The sequence below is a fragment of the Chrysochloris asiatica genome, unplaced genomic scaffold (genome assembly GCF_000296735.1).
Source record: "Chrysochloris asiatica unplaced genomic scaffold, ChrAsi1.0 scaffold00036, whole genome shotgun sequence".
NCBI lineage: Eukaryota > Metazoa > Chordata > Mammalia > Afrosoricida > Chrysochloridae > Chrysochloris > Chrysochloris asiatica.
Window position 1 is genome coordinate 20,885,122 of NW_006408554.1, and position 24,220 is coordinate 20,909,341.

At 38.3% G+C, this 24,220-nt stretch overlaps 1 protein-coding gene across 1 annotated transcript in view; it reads right to left on the reverse strand.

The window, feature by feature from the left end:
• The window catches only part of PRKDC (protein kinase, DNA-activated, catalytic polypeptide), a 305,624-nt gene that overhangs the window by 73,911 nt on the left and 207,493 nt on the right, over positions 1–24,220 (reverse strand). The window contains exons 68-76 of the mRNA XM_006860083.1: positions 22,204–22,312; positions 21,088–21,199; positions 14,862–15,051; positions 9,418–9,592; positions 7,538–7,728; positions 6,246–6,426; positions 5,408–5,568; positions 1,156–1,367; positions 84–171 (exon numbers count right to left, since the gene is read on the reverse strand). Coding sequence (XP_006860145.1) covers positions 84–171; positions 1,156–1,367; positions 5,408–5,568; positions 6,246–6,426; positions 7,538–7,728; positions 9,418–9,592; positions 14,862–15,051; positions 21,088–21,199; positions 22,204–22,312 — 1,419 coding nt within the window. The remainder of the gene's footprint in view (positions 1–83; positions 172–1,155; positions 1,368–5,407; positions 5,569–6,245; positions 6,427–7,537; positions 7,729–9,417; positions 9,593–14,861; positions 15,052–21,087; positions 21,200–22,203; positions 22,313–24,220) is intronic.

A 24,220-nucleotide genomic window follows, 5' to 3' on the forward strand; every position in this document is an offset into this window, starting at 1 on the left:
AAGAAAGAAAGAAAGAAAAAAAAAAATCAAGCTCCAGTCCAAGTAGATTTGACCGAAGTTTTATGTTTTATATGTTACACTACCTTAAAGAGCATTTCTGGATTGGACAGCTGTTCAAGGGCATTAATGAAATCTTGAATGACTCCTCCTTGATCCAACTTATTTTTTATCCTATAAAGAAATTAAAAATTTTTTGTTTGTTTGTTTAACCAAGTTTAGGTTATGAAACACCTTTCAAAGGTATACATGCAGATGTATTTATATATTCCAGGGAACTACATATTGTAGAAAGAGCTCTGGTAGCATAATGATTATGAATCAGGTTGTTAATCTCAAAGATCAGCAGTTCAAAACTACCAGCAGTTCCATAGGAGAAAGATGAGGCTTTCTGATCCCATAAAGATTTACAGCCTCAGAAACCTAATACAGGGTCACTAAGGGTCGGAATCAACTCGATGGCACTTAACAACAACAACAAAACATTGTAGGGCAGGAACAACTTAAAAATTACCCCACATTAATTAGATAGACAAAGCACCAAGTATTTAATCAAGAGGTGAGGCTCTTAGATATAAAAGCAAATCTTGCAAAGATTTTGGTGTTGTTTGGCAGCATCTTTTGATGTGCCCAATTTGGTATTTTGAAGTCACGTCGTGATAGAAAGTGTCACTTTTTGATACACTTTCTTCCTGACCTTTGTCTTTTCTGTTTTGAAAAGTCCTCCCTCAGTAGTGATCTGCACCGGCAAATCCGCAGATTGTAAACAAAAACGTATGACAGAGAACGTTCACCAAGTACTACACATTTACGAAATACTCGTGCAAAACGAATATGCCATGGCTAGTTGAGTCGATTGTCTCCATTTGTAAGTCAGTTGAAGCCTCAAACAGCATTGAAGCCTTCTTGGGTATTCTACACTGAAGATGAATTCCAGAAACTGATTTCATAAACACATCTCAGCCAGTCTGTCTCAAGCAACAGATTAACTATGAGAGTAAAGGTAGATGTTTCCTGAATCAGATTTTAATATAAAATGTACTTTTAAAAGGAAAGAGATTATAATACAATAATAAGGCTCCATGTGTTTGTTTTTATCACATATGTTTTGTATAGCCTTTAGAATCTGACCAGACATTTTTTTATCTCTAATGTCACCTTGCCACAAACTCCTTGTTCTTATGACCGGCAGATGTGTTTTTGAAGGCATAGCTCTCACTGCTTATTATGAAGGGGTAGACAATAGCCTGTGGATAGTGGTCAGCAATCTCTTCCACAGTGTGCTGCACAGCCACAGCCTCCTCCTTGTCCAGTAAGGCCACCAGGTGGCTGATCCAGCCAATGAACTGCCAGCAAGGAATGGAACATATCTAAAACACAGAAAACATGAAGAAGAATTTCAATCAGGTTTTATTACAAAAGGCAATACATGTCCAATATGAAAAACTGAGACGTATAAAATAAAAGCTCTTCTATCCCAAACTCTCTCAGTCCTATTCCCAAGGCAACCACTTAACTTTTTCCTGACATTTTCTATAAATGTGCATGAGCCAAACCCATTTCTGTTAAGTGGATTCAGCAATCCCATAAGACAGCAGAACTGCTCTGTAGGATATTTACACTGTGGTTGTTATATAGGATGTAAATCTTTATGGAAGCAGCCAGCCACATCTTTCTCTCATTGAGTGGCTGGTGGGTTCAAATTGTCAAGCTTTCAGTAAGCAGCTCAATGCTCAACCATTGCATGATCAGGGTTCCTTATGCCTGTGCATACATACCTTTTTTTTATACGAATGTAAGCACATCCTGGTTCCTGGTCTTTCTTAAAGAGATGAGTAGACAAACCTATTTCATTCCCTTTAGCAGCTGTAAAATGTACTATTTTATTTAACCACTGCTCTAGATGAATAATTTTTAGCAACTACAGATAATGCTACAACTGAGATCCCTATACATACATCTCTTTGTACCTATGCTGTAGGGTCTATTCCTAGAAGGAGAATTACTATGTGAGCATTAAAAACTTTAATGCTCACTTCTCGATTTAACTCCAAAAAGTTTTTCAAGTTTTCATTTCATTTCAAAGTTTTTTATTTCATTTCATATTAAAATAATCATTTTCCAAAATCCTTAACAAGACTGGACACAATTAGTTTTTTAAATCACGGTTAATTTAAGAAGTAAAAAATATGTAATTCACCATGGCAATGAAACGATATACGATATGATGAATGTAAAACGAATGTTCTCCCATGTAAACTCTCACGTAATTCTCAATAAAACATTAAAAAATCTAATTCTAGTTTCTGTGTTTTCACTACTGTTGTTGTTAAGTGCCTTTGAGTTGGTTCTGACTCACAGCAACCCTATACAGGGTTTCCGAGGTTTTTAAATCTTTGCAGAACGCATCATCTTTCTCCTGGGGAGCAGCTGGTGGGTTCGAACTGCAGACCGTGTGGTCTGCAGTTCAGTACTTATCATATGGAACCACGGTGTCCCTGTTTTCACTAGCGAAGCTGAATAGTCCATGTTTAATTGGTTTCATATTCTTTAATTATGTATGCATTTCCTCTAACCATTTTCTGTTGTTGTTGCTGTTACATGCTGTTGAATTGGAGCCAATTCATGGTGACCCTGCACAGGGTTTATGGGACAGTAAATCTTTGTGGGAGCTACCTCATTTTTCTCCCACTGAGTGCCTGCTGGGCTGGAACTGCCAGAGTTTATCCTACAGAGGATAACTATATTTGCCTTTCTGTCATTTATTTCTGAAGATTTATTTTTTAGACAAAAGAAAGAAGCTCTCTTTATCCCATATGCACTGCAAAAATTTTTGTCTTTAATTTTTTTTATGGCATTTTCTTCTGTACAAATGTATGTTTCATGGTTTCTGTTCTAAAAATAGAACAAATGAATAAAATAAAGGCTCTTTTATCCGCAGTTCTCTCAGTCCTATTACCAAGTCCTATTTTCTTACTCTAGAACCATTTAAAAAAATTTACTCGTGTTTTCCCTCAATGATTTTATGGTGTGTGTTTTTTAAAAATTTTTATTATGAATTGAGTAATAGTTTACATGGGAGAACACAGGTTTTATATACATCGTTTCATTGCAAGGGTTACAGTCCCCTCTGTGCATGATCATTCGATAGATAGCATTTGCTTCTATTCTCTCTGGCATTTTTTTGTTGTTTATTTTTTGGTAAGGATTTACACAAAAACACTCAGAAATATATAATCATTTAAACAATCAAAAGGCACATTCTGCAAGCCTGCCTCCTGGCTGCCAGCATACAGCCTTTCTCTTTCCATAAGTCTAGAGTCCTCAGCTGCTTTATCTCTCCATGCCATCATCTCTGCCTCCATCTCTGGTGTTATTTTTAAGATAAAAATCCGACACATTTCATGCTGGTATAAGGAGTAAACTTAAGGAAACTTCTATATGTCTGTGCTTTCCCATCTACAGCATCTGGTGCAAGTAAACTGAGCCCATCCATACAAATCAGCAGGCACAGTGTGTGGCACACAGCAATACTCAGGAAGTGCCAGGCTAGGGCCTGACACTGTGACTGACACTCCAATTTACTTCCTCACAAATCTAAAACACTATCTTACACCTAAGGAACCCTAGTAGTTCAGTGGGCTAAGCACTGGGCTCTAACTGCAAAGTTGGGAGTTTCATTGTTTCCTTTAGGAAAAAAATAGTTAAAAATATTCTTTTTAATGATTACTTTTTTTTTTTTTTAAATGTTTTATTGTGAATTATGTGATAGTTTACATGGGAGAACATTACCTTTACATTCATCCTATCGTATATTGTTTCATTGCAATGGTTACAATCCCCTCCATGCATCATCAACCAACCAAAGGGTATACCCTGCAAGCCTGCCCCCCAGGCCGCAACAAAAAAGCCCCTCTCCCTCTCTGGGTCTAGAGTCCCCAGTCGCTCCATCTCTCCTTGTCATCATCTCTGCCTCCATCTCTGGCATCACTGCTTCTCTGGGTAGGGTCCCGCTCTCCACTCTTCTCTCTTCCAGGTTCCAGGGACCTCTGCTCCTAGACTGCAATGTTAACCACTCCCCTCCTTTTGCTACAGAATGTCTACCTTTACATTTCCAACCCTTACAGTCAGTCCTGATAACAATTATTCACTACCTTACCACAAGAGACCTATCTGCATCTCCTTTTATCAGTCCTGCCTAGACAGATTGGATACTACTCAATGGAGATTCTACCTTCCTCCATGCCCTCAGGATCTAGGCTCCCTCTTGAAAGCTTGTAAGCCAGTCACTTCTTGCCTTTGTAGCACCCCTATTTTGGGTAGCCAATGACCAAGTTGCCCATCCCTGTTTACTCTGTGTATGAAGGGGGTGGGAATGATCCTTGCTGTAAAGATTTGTTCCCTCTTTTGAGCTACTGCATCCATAGGTATAGGTCAAGTTCATCAAATTGTATCAGATTACTCTTTTTTTCCTTTTCTTTGCTCTTCTTTAACTACTACTTTAGATCAACAATCTTTAGGAAACACACACGTAGACTACATTTACTGCAACCTCCTGTTTCCGACCTGCTGAGAGAACCTGTCATGCAGACCCCGAGACCAGAATATGTGCAGGTTCTGATAGGCGTGTGCAAACCCTACATTCCATGCACCAGCACTGCCCACATTGACCAAGATAGGTAAAAGGGAGTATTCTGGGACCCGTTTCAACATTTGCTTTTCAGCCCAAGTCCTTGTCCAATTCTCCAGTTAAATGTAATAGTCAGGAGTCTTTCAACTGACCCTACATTTTTCAGAGTTGAACACAATGCAGTCTTCCCTGCAAACAGCACAACAGCTTGATGACAGCAGAATAGCCAGCCCATACGGGGCAAGGTCATGGGACTTACACAGCTCTGCAGCAGAATGAGCCCAAGAAGTCATGCAGACTGTATCCAACAACAGTTCTCCTGCCAGGCACCCCCACACCAACGATACCGCCTGAAGTGGGGCCTTTGGCCAGGATGCAGGCAAGCACAGTGGTCACCAGGTAGTAGGTTCTGCTAAGGCACACCAGCCTCTTTGGTTGCATTTAATCTCAGAGCATACAGTACACCTCAATGTTGCAAACTGCAGCTGAGTTTCATGGGCAATCAGTACTCTATAGACAAGCCTGTCTCTGTTTCAAACACTCCCACTACTCCACTCCTTTGGGTCCTTGTTTAGACCCAGAATTTCCTATAATGTCCACAGAGGACCATGGTTAAGTGTGAACATTCTATTATACAGTTTAAAGTACATATGCTCTTGGGATGTAGCAGGACTCACTGCTGATTGGAAAAAGCTATGATATATGCATTGCACAGGCTAATAAAATTGGGTGTAAATAAGAGTAGTTTTTTAAGATCTTCACTAAAAGGTTGATACTGACCTCTTTTGTCATTAGGCTCAAAGTCTCCTCTGGATACTGTTCTATAATCTGAAGTAGTCTGGGGAATTTTAGCCTGGCTTCACTGGAATTTAATTTTAAAGCTTTCAACATTTTCTCCATCACAAGTGCTGGATATGTCTGTAATTCTACAGAACCAATACCTATCAAAGTCAACAGTAAGAAAACAAAAGTCAATATACTCATTAATATATAAATTTGACATTACATTTTCTATTTTAGGTTTTTACCTTTGTATTATGTCATTATTCTCTTTTAAACTACTAGTTTAGATCAACAAACACCAGTTACATTTTGGACTATAAGTAAAAGTTTTTATCTTGAAGACGAATTCTTCTATTATATTACCCATTCTGCGTGAAGCATAATTTGCATCCTGGGATGGAAACATAAGGAATACTTGCTGGCTATGGAATTTATTCCAGGAGCAAAAGGCAGGTCACCTGAGTCAACCAAAGGTGCAAGCAAAATATGAAAGAAGGAAATGGAAAGACAGACAACAGCTTGAGTTCATTTAGAAGCTGGCATATTGTAGGAGTATTCATGGCCACTTACAAAGAAAACAGACTTTCCTCTGAACATGTGTCATGGAAGAATCTGGAAATGGGTAGTGGTAGTGGTGATGATTGTGTAACATGATGAACGTAATTAATATCAATGACATGCACTTGTCAAAGCTGTTGAAAGGCAAATGCTTTGTTAAACATATACCTACCACATTAAACAAATTAATGAATTAATAAACATTAGATGAATAGACACACAAATGAAGAAAACCAAACCAAAACAAAGGATGTTATACTACCACATTGAGACTCACCTGATGCATTCTCTTCCTCCTTACGGAGCGCCTGATCACAAAAATTGACCAAAGTCATGTAAGCATTTATTACTCCAGCCACCTGGGCACAGTCCCTGGAGGAAGACTGGATCCCCTCCTCAGCAGTTCTCACAGCATTAGAAAGGAAACAGAACGCCTTCTCATACAGTCCCGCTACCACCTGGAATTCACAGACAACTCAGGAGACCCGAAAATGCAACTGAAGCTTTCTTACATAAACAACTCTATTTCCTACTATGACTCATTATTAATGAACTAATAATCAATGGCTAACTCTAAAACGACCCAGAAATCTAGTGAACTGGGGGAATTCAATCAGGGAAGACCCATTTCAATCAGATCCTGAGCACAGCAAAAACCAAGTGAACAGAATGGAGCCAGGCCATATGTGGCCAAATAGTGCACTAGTCACCTGTACCTTTAACATCTGGCGTTAAAGGGTTCATGGGGTCAGTAGCACATTCAGGAACTTAAGAAAGAAAAGAAAGCATTTTACAGCAATTGCCTGAAAAATGTTATCTCTTATTACGAAAGTGGAGCAGAATGACTTATACCTCACCATGCCTGACCTTAAAGTTTTAGATTTGCAGCCTAGAAATTAACTATTATTGGACAGAACTTTTTCCAAAGTACCTCCCAAAGATTACAAGGATGATGAACTTTCTTTGTTACAGGAAGTCAGTGGCTGTAGCAATACTTAAACCCTACTTGCAAGTCCCACTTTTTTCATTAATAAAATTGCTAACAGGAAGGAGCTCAAAAGTCAAACAGGCTGGATAAACTATGTGATGTCTCCAAATGTCCTCAGAGGAAGTCCTGTTATCAATCAATCACGACATAGGGCTCTGCTTGCACAGGTACTAGCAACCTGAGGGAGATGGGGGAAGACTGGCAACTGTCCATAGTGCCAAACACCAGCAAAGTGCTGGCCATTCAGGCACTGAATAAAAAAGTGAGAAAGAAAAGCTAATCTGCCCCACAGTGAGTGGAACATGAATGCAGACTGTAATGAAACAGGTGGAGAACTGCTGATGTTAAATCAAACAAATTTCTCCCTTTCTTTTTTTGGCCAAAAACTATCATTTAAATAAACTGGAAACACATAGAATAGACCTTTTTTTTTTTATTTAGAGATTAAGGAACTCAGTTGTATATATCTGTTAGAATTTAAAAGCAAAGTGATACATTCATTATTATTTTTGTGCAACCAAAGGTTACATGTTAAAAACAGCACACCAACATAAAAAGTTCATTCTTTGAACACTCATTACCTTTTCTGTATCCTCTGAACTGGATCCGGAAAGCTCCAAGATTCTTCTAACCTTACTTTCCTCAATTTGGGCAAGGCAGGTAGGTTCACTGCTGAGAGCATTAGCTATTATCTGGTAAGTGGTACCCAAGAAAATGTTCTGATCACAAGAAGCCAGAATATTTTTGCTTAAATGGCTTGATGTGTTCTCATCTGTTGGATTAAAAAAAAAATTTTTTTCAGAAGTAAATGAACACCATAAATTGAAAGAAGAAATTCATAGTGTACAAATATATCTTGCTTCCATAGAAAATAAAAGAAACTGACTTCAGATCAATAAGAGCATTCCTTGAACTGACTTAATTAATAAATAATAGTCTTCATTAGCAGCAATTATACCGAAGTCTACAGGTGCTAGGAAATTAAAACAAAAATTCACTTTTATGAAACATCAGCCTTCTGAATTTTGTCAAAGCACTTAGTTCTGTCTGTTGCAAAGACCAGAAAACGGCTCCCATTAATACATTTGTGCATGCGTTTAAATTGAAGCTGTGGATTAGAATTAATACAGCAAAAGACACTACTCCAGATAAAGTTCTAGCTCTGCTTCTTACTGACTGTGTGGCTTTAGGCAGGGAGCTGGCCTAGCCCTGGTCAAGCATGAAGGTTCCAGAGGTGAGTTAATGGTGCACAAAAGAGGAGGTACAATCTCCTAGGTATTTCAGTTAACCAAACCATCCTGGTCATTCCTGGAATGACAATTCTCTGCCAGATTTCCCTCAGATGCTTGATAATAACCAATGGCCCTATCTACTTTGTTGTTATTGTTAAGTGCCGTCGAGTTGGTTCAGACCCATAGTGATTCTGTATACAGTGCCAAATCAGGACTCCAATACAAGCTTGTTAAAAATTATCACCATACTATAACTACTGTTGTTGTTAAGTACCAGTTCTGACCCAAAGTTGGAACTGACGTGACGACGCTTAGCAACAACAACATACAGTTGATCATTATGATGAATGGTAACGAAACAATGAGGTTGTAGGTGATTCATATCCTCCTCTCAAAAAAAATATTTAAGCAACTATAAGATGGACTTTCCAACCCTGGGTTCAATGTAAAGACTGCTTCTCCCTGCTGCATCTTCTGTGGCTGATACTCTTGATTGCTAAAGAGTCCAATTTGCCAATATGACTGGGAACATGTCCAACAATAATGTTGCTCTGTAAATTGGGCATAAGGCAACAGAGTAAGTATATCAAATCCAAAGTCATTTAAGCATTTATTGCTCCAGCCACATGGGCACAGTTCCTGGTGGAAGACAGGATCCTCTTCTCAGCAGTCCTCACATTGTTAGAAAGGAAGTGGAACATCAGAGAAAGATTTTCTCCCCACCAGTTACTATGAAAAGAGAAGACTTAAGGGGTATAAGGAGTCCTGGTGTGGTGCTGTAGGATAAGCACTGATTGCTAACCTCAAGGTTGGCAGTCCAAACTCACCAGCGACTCCTTGGAAAACCTATATAAAGTTGCTGTAAGACTGACTTGACGGCATTTAACAACAAGGAGGGTAAAGGCTGAGTTCTAGAAAATACTTTTGTATGCAACTTAGTTTTTCAAGACAAACTATTAAACCCATAACTTTGTTAAGTATGAAGGACAAAAATTTTAATTTCTATTTCTAAAAGCTACAAAAATCATACTCAATAGCATTAAATCTTTTGTTCTAGTTCTGTGGAAACGGTGTCATTTTCTCTAGCACATTTTGCTATATTTACTAAAATTACTACAAAGATTTAATTCCCAAATGTTTGATGAAGAAAAAAATAGGTTTAGATGAAACATACAACAAAATAGAAAATACCATTCTACAACTTATAGAGAATAAAGCACATCTAATACCCAACAAAGGGATGGTTTTCAACACAGTGAGAATCTGCTCAGAATGATGTTGGCTCCGGCTCCGGCAGTGGCTCAATCGGCAATAGCTATGAACCCATTTCACCATCCAATCTCCTCTTGTTTTTGACTCTTTATGCAGCTCCTTCAGTTGTTTCATGGCAAGTGAGAAGCTGTTCTGTATTAATAGAAGACAAATGAACAAACAGAAGACATTTTACAAAAAGATTAATTGGATTACTTCTTTTGTTGCATGACACAATCTACATAATCTATTTCTTCAACTTCATTTATGTTGGATAGTTTCAAATTATTATTAGAATATAACTCACATTTAAAGTACACAATTCAATTGTTTTAGCAGATTGACCAAGTTGGGCTAAGATCACAAGTAAAATTAAGAACCTTTTTATCATCCCATAGTCTAATCTAAAATTCTTAATTTTGATGAAGTCCATCTAGTTTTAGTTTGATTGCCTGGAATATGGATGTCTTTTAAAATCTACTTCTTCTAATTCTCTTTAACACTTCGAAAGACATTTTCACGAGTCTTGAATCTGCCTAATTACAACCTTTTTAATCATCCAGGCTAAAAATCTCAGTCACCTTCAACTACACTCTCCTTCATTATTCCTAATATCACAAGTCCAGTTGTATCTCTACTTATAGACTGTTTCTCAAGCTTTTCATTCCTATCACCACTTCCCTAATTCAGGACTTCATGTCTCTCTTCCTATGTCTGTTTCTGCCCCGCCTCCTGAGCAGTCAATCTTCCACATGGCTTCCAATCTACCAACAAGCTTGAGAACCCTTCAGTGATTACCTGATTTCTACGGGACTGTCTCCTAACCCATCTCTACGGCTTAGCTCAGACCTACCATCTTAAGGCCCCTCACAGACCCTCTGGTTAGGGCTACATGTACCCCTGAGTTTCTTACCTCAAAATTTGTTTTAATATTTTGTACTCCTGGAATGCTCTTCCCCTCTTAAATCCAAATCCTACCTTTACCATAAAACCTCCTTCTCCACGAAGCCTTCTGACCAAGACAGAATTTTGCTCTTTCTCCCCATTCTAACGCTGGTGTTTTCTTTGCTTGTGTGACATACTGTCTCTTGCTAGAATGTGATATAAAGACAGGGACAGGTTCTTTCCCATTTAAAATGCCTGCAAGTTTGTGGACTGTACCATGATCTTCATTCTTACCTTCACAGGTAAGGTTTTGTGCCTACTTGATTGGGCCAGGATTCCTAGTGGTTTGGCAGTTGAAATGTGGTTAGCTCCATAGTGAGATCTAATATAGTGTAGTCATCTCTATGATGATGGGCTATGAGCAGCCAATCAACTGAAAGGCTGCTTCCTTGGGGGTTTAGCCTGCTTCCAAGATAATGGACACACAGGCAAAGCTTGCTTGCTTTCTGCTGGGTCTAGATCTTGCATCTGGCTCATCCTCTAATCTGCAGTTCTTTGGAATTGAGCCAGTTACCTGCTCTATTATCTACTTGCTTGCCTGACTGCCAGACCTGTCTGCCAGCCTACCAGACCTGCCTACCTGTCAATCTTGGTTCATCTGACCCACACTTGGGACTCTGCCACATCTACAACTTTGAACCATTTCATTGATGTAAACTTATCTTTATATAAATACATACATAAGCTTCACTGGTTTTACTTCTCTAGAGAACCCAGCCTAAGATACTTAGTGTTACCCAGTATACCCTTTCACAAAATCTTCAACTCAAATCCTTCCATTCTAACCAGAAACCTGCTCTACTGGTGACCATACTTCTGCCATGCTTGCTTCATAACCTATGTAAGACCTAGAGTAGCCTTCTTTCTGCTTTTACTTCCTTCTATATGGCTTAGCGCTGAAGCATAAGCACTGGGCTGCTAACCAAAAGGCCGGTGGTTCAAACCCACCTAGCTGCTCCTCAGAAATCCTACGTAAGGGTCACTAGGAGTCAAAACTGACTTGATAACACTTAAGAACATATCCAACTAACAAAGCCAATCACGTCTGTATTCTCTCAGCAATACTTCTGTTCATCAACCTCTATCTTTGTGTCATGTCCACCTGCAGATGCTGTTGCAAAATCATACCTTTGGGGTCTTTTAACTGCATGCTTCCTTGACTATTACCATTGGCCCCTTGGTACCACTACTGATTCACTAGAGGAAAACCCAACTAGATTCTCAATGATATCTGACCATCTCTATTTTGCACACCCACACCCTCCAACATACTCATTCCACAGTTACTTCAGCACAACTTCAGTTCTCCTTCCCTCTCGCTCCTCAGAGAATACAGGGGACATCTCCAGCAGTACACTGCAACTCTGCGCCTATCCAAAGCCATTCTAGCCTTCTTCCTTCCAGTTACTACAGAAGGTGGCTCATCTCCTGACAAAGGCAGATTGCTCCCCACTGTGCTCTGTCCCTCCCAAACTCCACAGGAATCATATTTCACCAATCATTCCTTGGGTAAATTATATTACTATTTATGCAACATAACCAAGGAACCAACTTGAAGGCACTTAAAAACAAGTCTCTTTCATGCTAAAAATAGTTTTTCTCTCAGTCTCAAATGCTATTCTTATCAAGGAACATGAGCTCCCCACATTTTCACTGTATTCCATGCATTCACCCACTAATCTGGTTCCTTTTGCTCTATGAAATGGTTCTCACCAAAGCCAACAGTAATCTCATTCCACTGCATTTAAGGGCACTTTTCAATATTTCCACACTTTCCTTCTCTTTGGTAGCTGACACTGAAGGTTCGGACTCTTCTCATGGTTTCACAATCCCTTTGTCTTCAACATCTTTTGGTCACAGTTTCAGTTTTGGTGTAGCTTCCCCTTCCTTTGTGCATCCTGTATGTTTGATAGTGTTCTTGAGGGTGAAGCCTGGTCATTTCATCCACTTCATGGATTCAGGGCCTTTGCACATGCCCATCACATTTAGACCTGCCTCTCTAGTCTAACTCTTTCTCTAGCACACCAGGTTTCTTAGGCACACACTACCAAACAGAAACCACAACTTGGTTATCCTAAACACCTCTCAAATTCAGTAAGTCCTAAACTGAGGGCAATGCCTTCTGTATAGACAGCTTTTTCTCCTGCATTTGCATCCCCTCAGCAACTCAAGTTAGGTGCCTCGAGACCTTCTCCCACACAAGACAATCACTCTCCCTCAGTCACTTCACTTTTTCTCTGTCTCTATATGGCCACCATCACATGCACTGGTCTACAAAGTCAGTTTGAACCGCAAGGTCAGTGGTTCAAGCTCACCAGGTGCTCCTCAGAAACCCTATACAGGAGCGTTATGGGTCGGAATCAACTTGGTGACACTTGACAACAACAACAAACCTTTCAAATAGATAAACAGAGAAGCTTGCTCATCTTTGGCCACTTCTACGATCCGATGCTCTTTAGAAATCATTCCCAGGGTATCCCTGCACCAAGATGTCGAGCCATTTAGAAGAAGCTGAAGTTGGACTTTCAATCTACTCACGAAACCAGTGGCCCTGGTTCATTTTTGAGTCTTCCATGTGATTCTCAATGCCCTATTTTACTCTCTAGTTCCCAATTTACACCTGGTAGCGTAATGGTTATGAATTGGGCTGCTAATCTTGACATCAGCAGTTCGAAACTACCAGAGGTTACCCGGGAGAAAGATGAGGCCTTCTGCTCCCGTAAAGAATTACAGCCTCAGAAACCCTATACAGGGTCACTATGGGTCGGAATCGACTTGACAGCACTTAACAACAAACAACAACAACCTCTCCTCCAGGGAGTTTCCCTTGTCCCACAAGTTTGGGTCAGATGCCTGCCCATGTGGTTCTCCTTTAGTACTTTCTAAGGGTGTGGCATCATTAGTTTCCTACTTGTATATATTTTAACACAGCAGCATTCTCAATACCTAATAATGTGCTTGGCATTGAAAAGAGAAAACTCAAATTTCAGATTTGTAATTATTGAATAGTTCTTCTGTTACTGTTGTTGGTAAGTGTCATTGAGTCGGACCCAGCTAACAGTGACCATGTATAAGGTTTCCAAGAAGCAGCTAGTGGGTTTGAACCACTGATCTTGTGGTTAGCAGTCCAGTGCATACCATATAGAGCCATACCAGGACTCCACGGTTTATGCAAACTTTACATTTGGATTATTCTTTTACTTTCCATCCTCAGTTTACTGGTATTGACAGTGAACACCATTTAGTTCACATTTATATATGGATATACTGCTGAAAACTGCTGAAAAATCAATGTCTTCTTTTTTGAGATTTTTAGCCATCTTTGTGATTATCACAAGATTTAAGAATAGTGCACTCAAAATAAATTTCCTCCCTCCTCTCTTTTTGTGTGACTAGCAGCAAGGAATATCTGTTGCTCCTCCTTCTGGGACAAGCACCTGGGATTTCTTCTATGAGGCCCTGTGCCTTGCTCTTGGACAATGGTCCGGATGGCCTCTCCTTGTGTAGTCACAGCCAATAAGGTGAAGGGGGATAGTGGCTGGTGCCTTCTGGTAAAAAAAAAACACACTTGCTTCCAACCCAGGAAGACATGGTGTGGAGGAAGTATGAATCCTCCATAGTGAGAAAGTCACGATCCTAGGCCCAAGGTAGGCACCACCATATGGAAGGCAGAGGTCAGGAGCAGTCTTGGTAATGGTATCTGCACTGTGCCTAAGCCAGTCCTCTAAACACTTTGAGTGATCTGATCAATGTCCTTTCTTCACCAGAGTGGCTCTGGGTGGGCTTTCTGACTGATACACCTCCCATCCCACAGAAAATTTCATCAGTTAGCTTTTAAACCCACAAAGCAGAAATATCACTTCTATTATGCTAACTTCTGTAATGGTGCAACAATATTGAGCCATTAAAATAGCAAACTCTCCCATGTATATAATTTAATGCATTGAAATACGCAATTTTAAGAAATGTGTACTTATACCAAGAAAGGGTTTTACTACAAATGATAGATTTCTACAAATAGAACACTTTTTAAATGAGATTAAAATCTGATATCAGATTTATTTTCCTTTTAAATAAGAGATCATAACAATTTTGAAATGAATGATAGTATATTATCAACTTTAGAAGTCTTTTACAAAACTTTAAGGGATCAATTATTTCTTCAAGTTTACTTATGAAGAGAAAAGTTTGTAAAGTTCAGATTTTAAAGACATACTAAGTTAAGAAACCGAAAATTCAATAACATACAAAACCCAAGGCACTGCCATCAAGTCATTTCTGACTCAAAGCAACCCTAAAGGGCAAAGCAAAATTCCCCAAGGCTGCAATCTTTATAGAAGTAGATTGCCACATAGTACCATGCACAGCGACTGCTGGGTTCAAATGCTGACCTTTAGGTTAGTCCTTAAGCACTCAACCCCTGCACCACCAGACCTCCTTAATGATGACAGAGAGGAACCTGAACATGAGTACCTACCTGTTTTCTTGCACTTTCTACCATCTTCATTTTCATGGAAAATTTACAGCTCTTAATCAGAGAATAAATGTCTTCTTCCTGCCCTGGCATGTCCACCGTGTCACCAGAATCTCCATCTCCATCAACTTTCATGCTATCATCGTCTGCGAGTAGAGTAAGCTTCTCCTCTATTTTGCTGAGAAAGAAACAACTACACAAAACAAAGGAGAATTAATCAACACCACAGAATCCTGAAAGGAAGTTTTGACATGAAGGGCATTCAGACAGAAATCATAGAGCTACAATTTTTGGTTCATCTTCAACCTATAAATGTACACTCTCTAGTGGACAAGATTTAATCTCTAGTGGACAAGATTTAATATCCAGTGGACAAGATTTAATATCCAATTTAATAAAACAAGTAGATTTCAATAGACTTTTCCAGATCTCCCATTGCCTTCATCATCACAAAATAAAGCATTTAAAACACAATTTTGTCTCTTAAAAAGATTCATTAATATATTCTGTGCTATGTCCAAAGTCATTTTTCTCTTTATATGGCCAATCTAAGGTGTTACTCCTTCCCAAAGGTACAAAATGCAAAAAAGGAAACTGACTATAAGTACTAAGTTTTATATAATAAAGGTTGGTATTTCTTGTTTAAGTGCTATTGAATCAATTCTGACTCATAGTGACCCTGAATCGTGTTTCCAAGGAGCATCTAAGTTAAGAACCACCAACCTTGTGCCGATCCTACAGCAACATTATTGTTGTTGTTAAGTGCCGTCGAGTCGGTTCTGACCCATAGCGACCCTGTATAGGGTTTCCAAGCAAGTGACTGGTGAGCTTGAACCGCTGACCTTGCAGTTCAAATGGCTCTGCAGTCTGGCACATTAACTAACCCACAGCACCATAGCCCCATACCAGGACTTAAATTCTATTATTTGTACCATATTTACATACATGGCTCTGTTCCACTGATTTAATTTTCATTAAGATCAGTAACACTGACAAAGAACCTTAACACAATATCTTCACTCCTGATCAACAATCAATCAAGTAACTGCACACAAAGGGTCTAGTTTCTAATTTTCCAAGCAATGTTATGCCTAGATAAATCCCTATGCCCCACAGCTTTATTCTTTTTTTGGATACTCCAAAGATAAAAGACCCTCTAGCAATCTGTCTGGTGTGGCACTGCAGGATCAGCACTAGACTGCAAACCACAAGGTCAGCAATTCATACCCACCGCCTGCTCTTCAGAAACCCTATACAAGGTTGCTATGAGTAGACCTAACTCCACGGCACTTAACAACAACAAGCAATCTGTCTATTTCTGTTCTCACAACCCACAACTCAAAGCTCTTTACCATTCGCCACCTAAAAGCTGTTAATATCTTTTGAGCTTTTACTGCTTCTATAATGAAATAAAGTTAGAAATCAATAACAAAAGGATAACTAAAAAAATCCAGCTATCTGGAAATTTAACAGCACAGTTCTAAATACTTAATGGACCAAAAAAGAAATCACATGATAATTAGAAAATATTTTTAACTGAATGATAGCAAAAATACAACATGTACAAATTTGTGGAATGCAGAAAATAATAATACTGGAAAAAATATAAAATCAATGACCAAAGCTTCTATCTTAAAGAACTAGAAAAACAAAAAAAACACAGAAAAGTAAATCTAAAGTACTTAGAAGGAAGTAAGTATAGGAAAGATCAGATTCAATGAAATAGGAAGGAAACAGACAATAAGGAATATTAACAAAGTCAAAAGACAGTCCTTATAGGAGATCAACAAAACTGGCTACCCTCTACTTAAACTGATAAAGACAAAAAAAAGAACATAAATCACCAATATCAGAAATAAAACAACAAACAAGGATGTCCTTTATCATCACTCCTATTCAATGCTGTACTGAAAGTCATAGCCAGAGCTATAAGGCAAGAACGGGAAATTAAATGTGTCCAGATTGACAAAGAAGAGGTAAGACTCCATTCGCAGATAATATGATCCTATACACAGAAAGCCCTAGTCTCAGCAAGAAAATTATTGAAACTCATTGAATGAATCAGCAAAGTGGCAGGGTACAAGAACAGCACATAAAATCAGTCAGATTCCTTTACTGATTTATTTACAATAGTATCCCTTACAATAGTCACCACGCAAAAGAAAAAATCTAGGAATACTCAGGAATAAATTTAACCAATAAACCAAAGACCTACAAAAACAACTTTAAAACACTACTACAAGAAACCAAAAGAGACCTACATCAATAGAAGAATATAAACATGCTCATAATTAGGAATACTTAACATTGTGAGAATGTGAATACTACCCAAAGCAATCTACAGATACAATGGAATATCAATTCAGATTCCAACACCATTCTTTAAAGATATGGAAAAACTAATTAACTGCTTTATATACAAAAGAAAGAAACTCCAGATAAAGCATTACTAAAGAGAACAAAGCAGGAGGCCACTCCTTTCCTGATCTCAAAATCTATTACACAACAACAGTAGTTAAAACAGACTGGTACTGGTACAACAAAAGACACATCGATCAATGAAACAGAATTGAAAACTCAGTAGTATACCCACTCACCCACAGCCAGCTAATCTTTGTCAAAGGGTCAAACACATTAAATGAGGGTAAGGTAATTTAACAAATGGTGCTGGTAAAATTGGATTTTCATTTGTAGAAAAATAGAACAAATCCCGTATCTCACAACATATACAAAAACAAACTTAACATGGATCAAAGACCTAAATGTAGACATATAAAGTTCATCAGTGAAAAACAGGCAAAATTAGGGTCTCTGATACATAGCATAAATACAACTATCAAAACTGAAAACACTAAACAGTAAAAGACAAACTAGATGACTGGGATCTCCAAAAAATTAGATACCTATGTGCATCAAAAAGTTTTACCAAAGAGCAAAAAGAAAACTCACAGACTGAGAAAAAATGTTTGGCAATGAAGTATCAGACAAGGGACTAAACTCTTACATTTATAGACTACTTCAACACCTCACCAAGAAAAACACATACAATCCAATTCAAAAATGGGAGAGGACAAGAACAGACATTTCACTAAAGAAGACATTCAATCAGCCAACAAACATATGATGAAATGCCAATAATTATTAGCAGTTAGAGTGATGCAAATCTCAAAGACAAGGAGATAATAACTCACCCCAGCATTAAGAGTAAAGTTCAAAAATACAGAAAACAGCAAATGCTGCCAAGGATATAGAGACTGGAACTTTAATATACTGCTGTGGGACTGTAAAATGATGCAACCAGAGTGGAAAGTGGTACAGTGCTTCCTCAAAAAGTTGGAAATAGAAATACTGTATGACCTCGCAATCCTTCTACTTGCTATATATCCTAGAGAAATAAGAGCAGCAATATGAATAGATTCATGCACACCCATGTTCATTGCCATTCTATTCACAAGAGCAAGAAGATAGAATCAACTGAAATGCCCATCAATAGAAGAATGAATAAACAAACTTTGGTACACACACACAATGGAATACTATGGAACAATTAAGAGTAACAATGAATCTGCTTAACACCTCATAACATGGATGAACAGAAAGGACTTTATACTGAGTGAAAATAGTCAATGACAAAAGGACAAATATTATATGAAACTACTAGCGTAGTGGTTACGAATTGGGCTGCCAACCACAAGGTCAGCACTTCGAAACTACCAGCTGTTCCGCGGGAGAAAGATGAGGCTTTCTGCTCCCATAAAGATTTACAGCCTCGGAAACCCTGGTCAGGGTAGTTATAAGTCGGAACCGACTCCATGGCACATAACAACAACAACAACTATTATATAAAGTCAAGAAAAGGTTGTCACACTAAAAGAAACATTCTTTGATTGTTACTAGGTATGGGAGGGAAGGTGAGTAATTCACTGGCTAGAGTAGACACATTAACCTGGGTGATGAGGAAGGCAACATACAAGAGAGGTTGGCAGAAGAAAGTTGAAGACAGGGGAAGACACAGGAGAAGTATAAGAACTAAAAGGCACAAAGAAAATATTGTTATATATACAATTGTCATATACACAATCCTGCAATAACAGTAATCTATGGGTAGATACAGCACAGACTGAACAGGTGTGGGAGGGAAAGTGGGAGTATACCCACAAATACATAAAGATGAAACAAAATATTTGTACATGGGTATTTTGTAGCAAACATAATCATAAATATGGTGGAACATACAGAGCAAAATTATGAAAACTTCTTAGACATCACCAAACACCTTGAAGGAATGAGTTGCTGGCTTTAGAGACTTAAGGCCATAGTCTCAGGGGACATCATGGACAACGGGCATAACATAAAGATGATGTTCTACATTCTACTTGGTGAACAGCAACTGGGATCTTAAAAGCCCATGAGTGGTCATTAATGTGCAACTATTGATGTGCAGAGGGAAGAAGAGTGATGACAACCGAAGACACTTGGAATCAATTAGCCCAATGGACTAATGGACCATGTGAACAGTGATCTCCATGACCATGAGACTAGAAGAACTAGATGATTAGATGATACCCAGCCACCACTACCCACTGTTCCGAAGGGATCACATTAGAAGGTCCTGGATAGAATGGGAGAAAATGTAAAACAAAACTCAAAATCATAAAAATGACAAGGCTTACTGATTAGACAGAATGGTGGAATCCTGAGACTGGCCACTGGTCACTTGAGTTCAGTCAAGTACTAGATAGATAGGTATATAAGAGGGGCAACAATACTATGGTGAGGTATGTTGTTGTTGTTATGTGCCGTGGAGTCGGTTCCAACTATAGCAACCCTGTACAGGGTTTCTGCAGCTGTAAATCTTTATGGGAGCAGAAAGCCTCATCTTTCTCCCATGGAACAGCTGGTAGTTTCTAACTGCTGACCCTGAGGTTTGCAGCCCAATTCGTAACCACTATGCTACGAGAGCACACATCACAAACTGTTCAACCATTCAAGATCAAAAGGGCAGCATTTGCTCAAGGACAAAATTTGGGAAGGTTGGGAAAGAAAGGGGAATGGAAACAAGAAACACAGGGAGGAAGTGGGATACATGTTACTCTGAGGGGACTGCAATCATCGAGATGAAACAACGTGTATGATTTGTTGAATGCAAAACTGATGTAAAATTTTTAATTAAAAAAAAAAACAAACATCTTGGGCCGAATGGAGGATTCTTCCTTATACTAAGAAACCAACTGATAAATGTAGAGCAATAGGTGGAGCTGCACAATCATCATTTGTAACCATCATAGTCAATCAAGATGGATGCATGTCAAGAGTCAGCTTGACTTATATTTAGGGTCCTTAGTGGACACTAATTTTAGAGGGGTAAATCCTATGAGAAGCAGGACACGTGCATGTCTTAAAACATCTCCCATATTGGTTATTTAGCTACAAAGGAAAAAATAGTACTCTGCTCCTTTAAAAAATCACATATATTAGATCAATTAGGTCAATAATTACTTTTTTAAAAGATGAGAATGTAAGGGGTCAGGAAAAGCAGATTAATGAAAAAGGAACAACCAGAATGGAAGAACATGTCTTAAAATAAAAAGTAAAATGAGTGTAGCCATAAAGGAAGTACAATGGAAGGAACACTACACCTGGGTAGAGAGCCCTTGAGTCCTACTTACTATGTATATTTGCACAGACATTAATTAACAACCTCTCTGATTCTAATGCCTCTTATCTGTCCTACCATTGCCCAAGCTTGTAACAGGATGACATTAAGATGAGAATAAGAAAATTATCTCAGACAAGGTTACAGTGATAAACATTTTTTTAAATGGAGTTGGGAAGCAGGAGACAGAGTATCCACAATCCAAATTTTAATAATAGAATAATAAAGACCAGTCACCAGTATTTTCTTTGCTATCATTTCACTACCTAAAATTCAGTCCTGAGTGAGATGCAGATGTGATGCTGCTTCAGTTGCTCCCTCGACTTCTCTTGCTCCCACAAAGATGTATCCAAAGTGAGTGATAGGCAGAAGTCCTGCAAGATGCTACCGGGAGCCAGGGGCACACAGTGCTGTGGTCCTTATGACAGGGTAATTTAAAGGTGACACTGACAATGAGAGAGACTCTACACTACACTCAAACCTCACATTTTTTCTGAACTGTGGTCTAGGGGAACAATCATTCTGACAATTTCAGAAAAGAGCCCATATTCAACTCAACAAAGCTGATCTTACCGATTTGTAATGACATCATCCCAGATGCTCAATGGGTCCATTTTAGCATCAGGGTATCTGTTTGTCCAGGTTTTCAGAAGTCTCTTAAGAGGAACTTGGGATGATAAGTTACCTAAAAATAATTTTAAATGACTGTATTCACTGCTCAATGAACAGACCAACAAAATCATCAGTAAACAAAAACTTAAAATTATTCTTAAACAAAAAACTACCCCCAAAAAACAAATTTACATTTTCTCCACAAAAGGAACAAAAGTTACTCTGCTAAGTCTATTAAAGGATGTAAACATGGGAAACTAAGCATGTGTCATTCATTTACTACACTGATGAACTTAAAGTCAGAAGACCTGGACTCAAAATTTGGATCCTTCATTTAGTAGCTTAGGCCAATCATGTAATCACACTACACCTCTATCATATGAGGATTACAAAATCTACAAAAAAACTAATAGAGAAAAAGATTAACATAGCTCTTGGAAAATGAATTATATCTCATTAGAGATATACACTTGCAAAATATTTCTCCAAGTTTAAAACAGTACAATTATGTATATAAAGATGATTATATTTAATCATTTAGGACAAAAAGAAAAAATTCATATTTACAAGTAAGAAATTTTACCTTTACAAAAACTTACTCTTTCCCTTAGTCTTAAATGGCTTTCCATAGACACCAGGATATAACCCACCCTCTCGACACAAAGACCTTGGGGTGTGAGCACTGACTCTGTCTGGAGCCTTATTGCCCCTCAAGCCCAGTGCACCTGCATCAGTTACAGAACGACAACACCCCAAGGGACACTCAGGAGCCAGTCTACAAACCCTACTCCTTCTCAGGGCTCAGCTCAGAACCCTCCTCAACTCAAGCCAGGTCAGCGTTCCTCCATGTATCACAAGGTGCCCCATGCACTCCTCCTCTCCCGAAGGAACCAGACTGTAAAAAAAACACCCGTCTGCTTATCTCTTATTTGGTTGTATCCCCAGCACCTACAGTAGTGTTTGTCCATTTAAAGCATTTATTTCAATGACCTCAAACATAAAATTCACTTAAAGAATGCCAGTTTCCAACCCATACATTCACTTTTACTGACAAAAAAATCAGAAGTACAAATTTACCTGGTTTGCTTACAAAGTTGATAAACTCCTGAATTTCTGTTAGAGCCTGTACAGACTGCAATTTGGTGAGTCTACTTTTATGCAAGAGGACATCAATACTAGAATAAGTCTATATGAAAAAAACAAACAGGCAAGCATATTTATCATTCAATTTACCACTGCAATTAAAAAAAAATGATTTATTGAGGTAAAATTCATATAATATAAAATTAATCATTTTAGATCAATCATTCAAAGTTAAAAGGGCAACATTTATCTAAGCACAAAGTTGAGTAGGAATAAGAAGGTGAAGACAATGTAAATAGGAAGCACAGGGAGGGCACGGGATAACTGCTCTTGTATAGACAGGATTGTAATCACTGAATTGAAACAAGGTGTATGACTTGAATGTAAAACTGATGATCTTGTCTGTAAACCTTCACTCAATTCACAATAAAAAAAAGGTTTCTTTTTAATTAGTCATTTTAAAGTGAACAGTTCAGTGGCCTTTGAAGCACATTCATAATGTTGTGTGCCCACCATCTCTATCGAGCGGTGGCAAAACATTTTTCTCATTAAAAAGTAAAATCCCTTACCTAATAAGCAGTTCCTCCCCATTCCTTATACTCCCAGCCTCTGGCAATCACCAATCTGCTTTCTGTCTCTATAGATCTGTTTTTGATTTTTCATATAAATAGAATCATACCTCTTCTATCTGGCTTCATACAATTAGCACAAAGTTCATCCAAATCATGTACCAGATCATTTCTCTTTAGGGATAAATAATATTCCATGGCACAGATATATAAGAATTTGTTTATTCATTCATCTGTTGATGGCCATTTAGGCTATTTCCTCCTTTGGTTATTGTAAATATTATAATAACGAGTACATGAACATGTGTGTACATGTACTTGTTTGAGTTCCTGTTTCAATTCTTTCAGGTATAGATCAAGAAGTAGAATTGCTGAGTCATTTAGTAATTCTAAGTTTAACTTTATGAAGAACCATCTAGCTATTTGCCACAGTAGAAATGCCATTTTATAATCCCACCTGCAATGCACAGAGTTCCAATTTCTTTATATCCTCGCCAATACCAATTTCTATTTTGATTGTTTGAATTCTAGTCATACTAGACTGTGAAGGTATACCTCCTCATTGTGATTCTCAGTTGATTTCTGAGTGACTAATGATGTTAAACATCTTTTTTGTGTGCTTTTTAGTCATTTGCATATACTGACTTTGGAGAAATGTCTACTTAAGTTCTTTGCCTGTTTTTTTTTTTAAGCTTTTATTGTGAATTGAGTGAAAGTTTACAGGGCAGCTCATCAGTTTTACATTCAGCAAATCATATACTTTTGTTTCATTACAATGATTATAATCTTCTCTCCATGTACCATCAGTTAACAGTATTTCTTTTTTTTTTTTTTTAACACTCAGGCGTATATAATTTACATCACCAAAAGGTACATTCTGCAAGTCTGCCTCCTGGCCACCAGCTCTCAGTCCCTCTCTTTCCATAAATTTAGAGCCCTCAGCTGCTCCCTCTTTCCATGTCCTCATCTCTGCCTCCATCTCTGGTGTCACTGCTGCTCTGAATAAAGTCTTGCATTCTGCTTGTGCTCATCTCCCTTGATGGTTCTAGGGTCCTCTCTTTCTGGGCTATAATATTAACTATTCGCCTGTTTTTGTTACAAAACTTCTACCTTTACAATTGTGATGGTCACAATTAGTCATGATAACAGTTACTCACTATTGAATCATAGAATCGTATCCCCATCTCTTTTTACCAGACCCATCTAGACAAGATGACAACTATTCAGTGGGGACTCTTTCTTTCCCCCCATACACTCTTAAACTAAACTCCCTCTTGAAACCTTGTAAGCCAGTCACGTCATGCCTTTATCGCCCCCTAATTTTAAGTAGCCAATGTCTAAGTTACCCATCCCTATCTACCCTGTATACAGAGGGGATACCATTGATACTTGATGTGAAGACTCCTTCCCTCTCTGTTGGTATTTTGAGCTACTACTTGTTT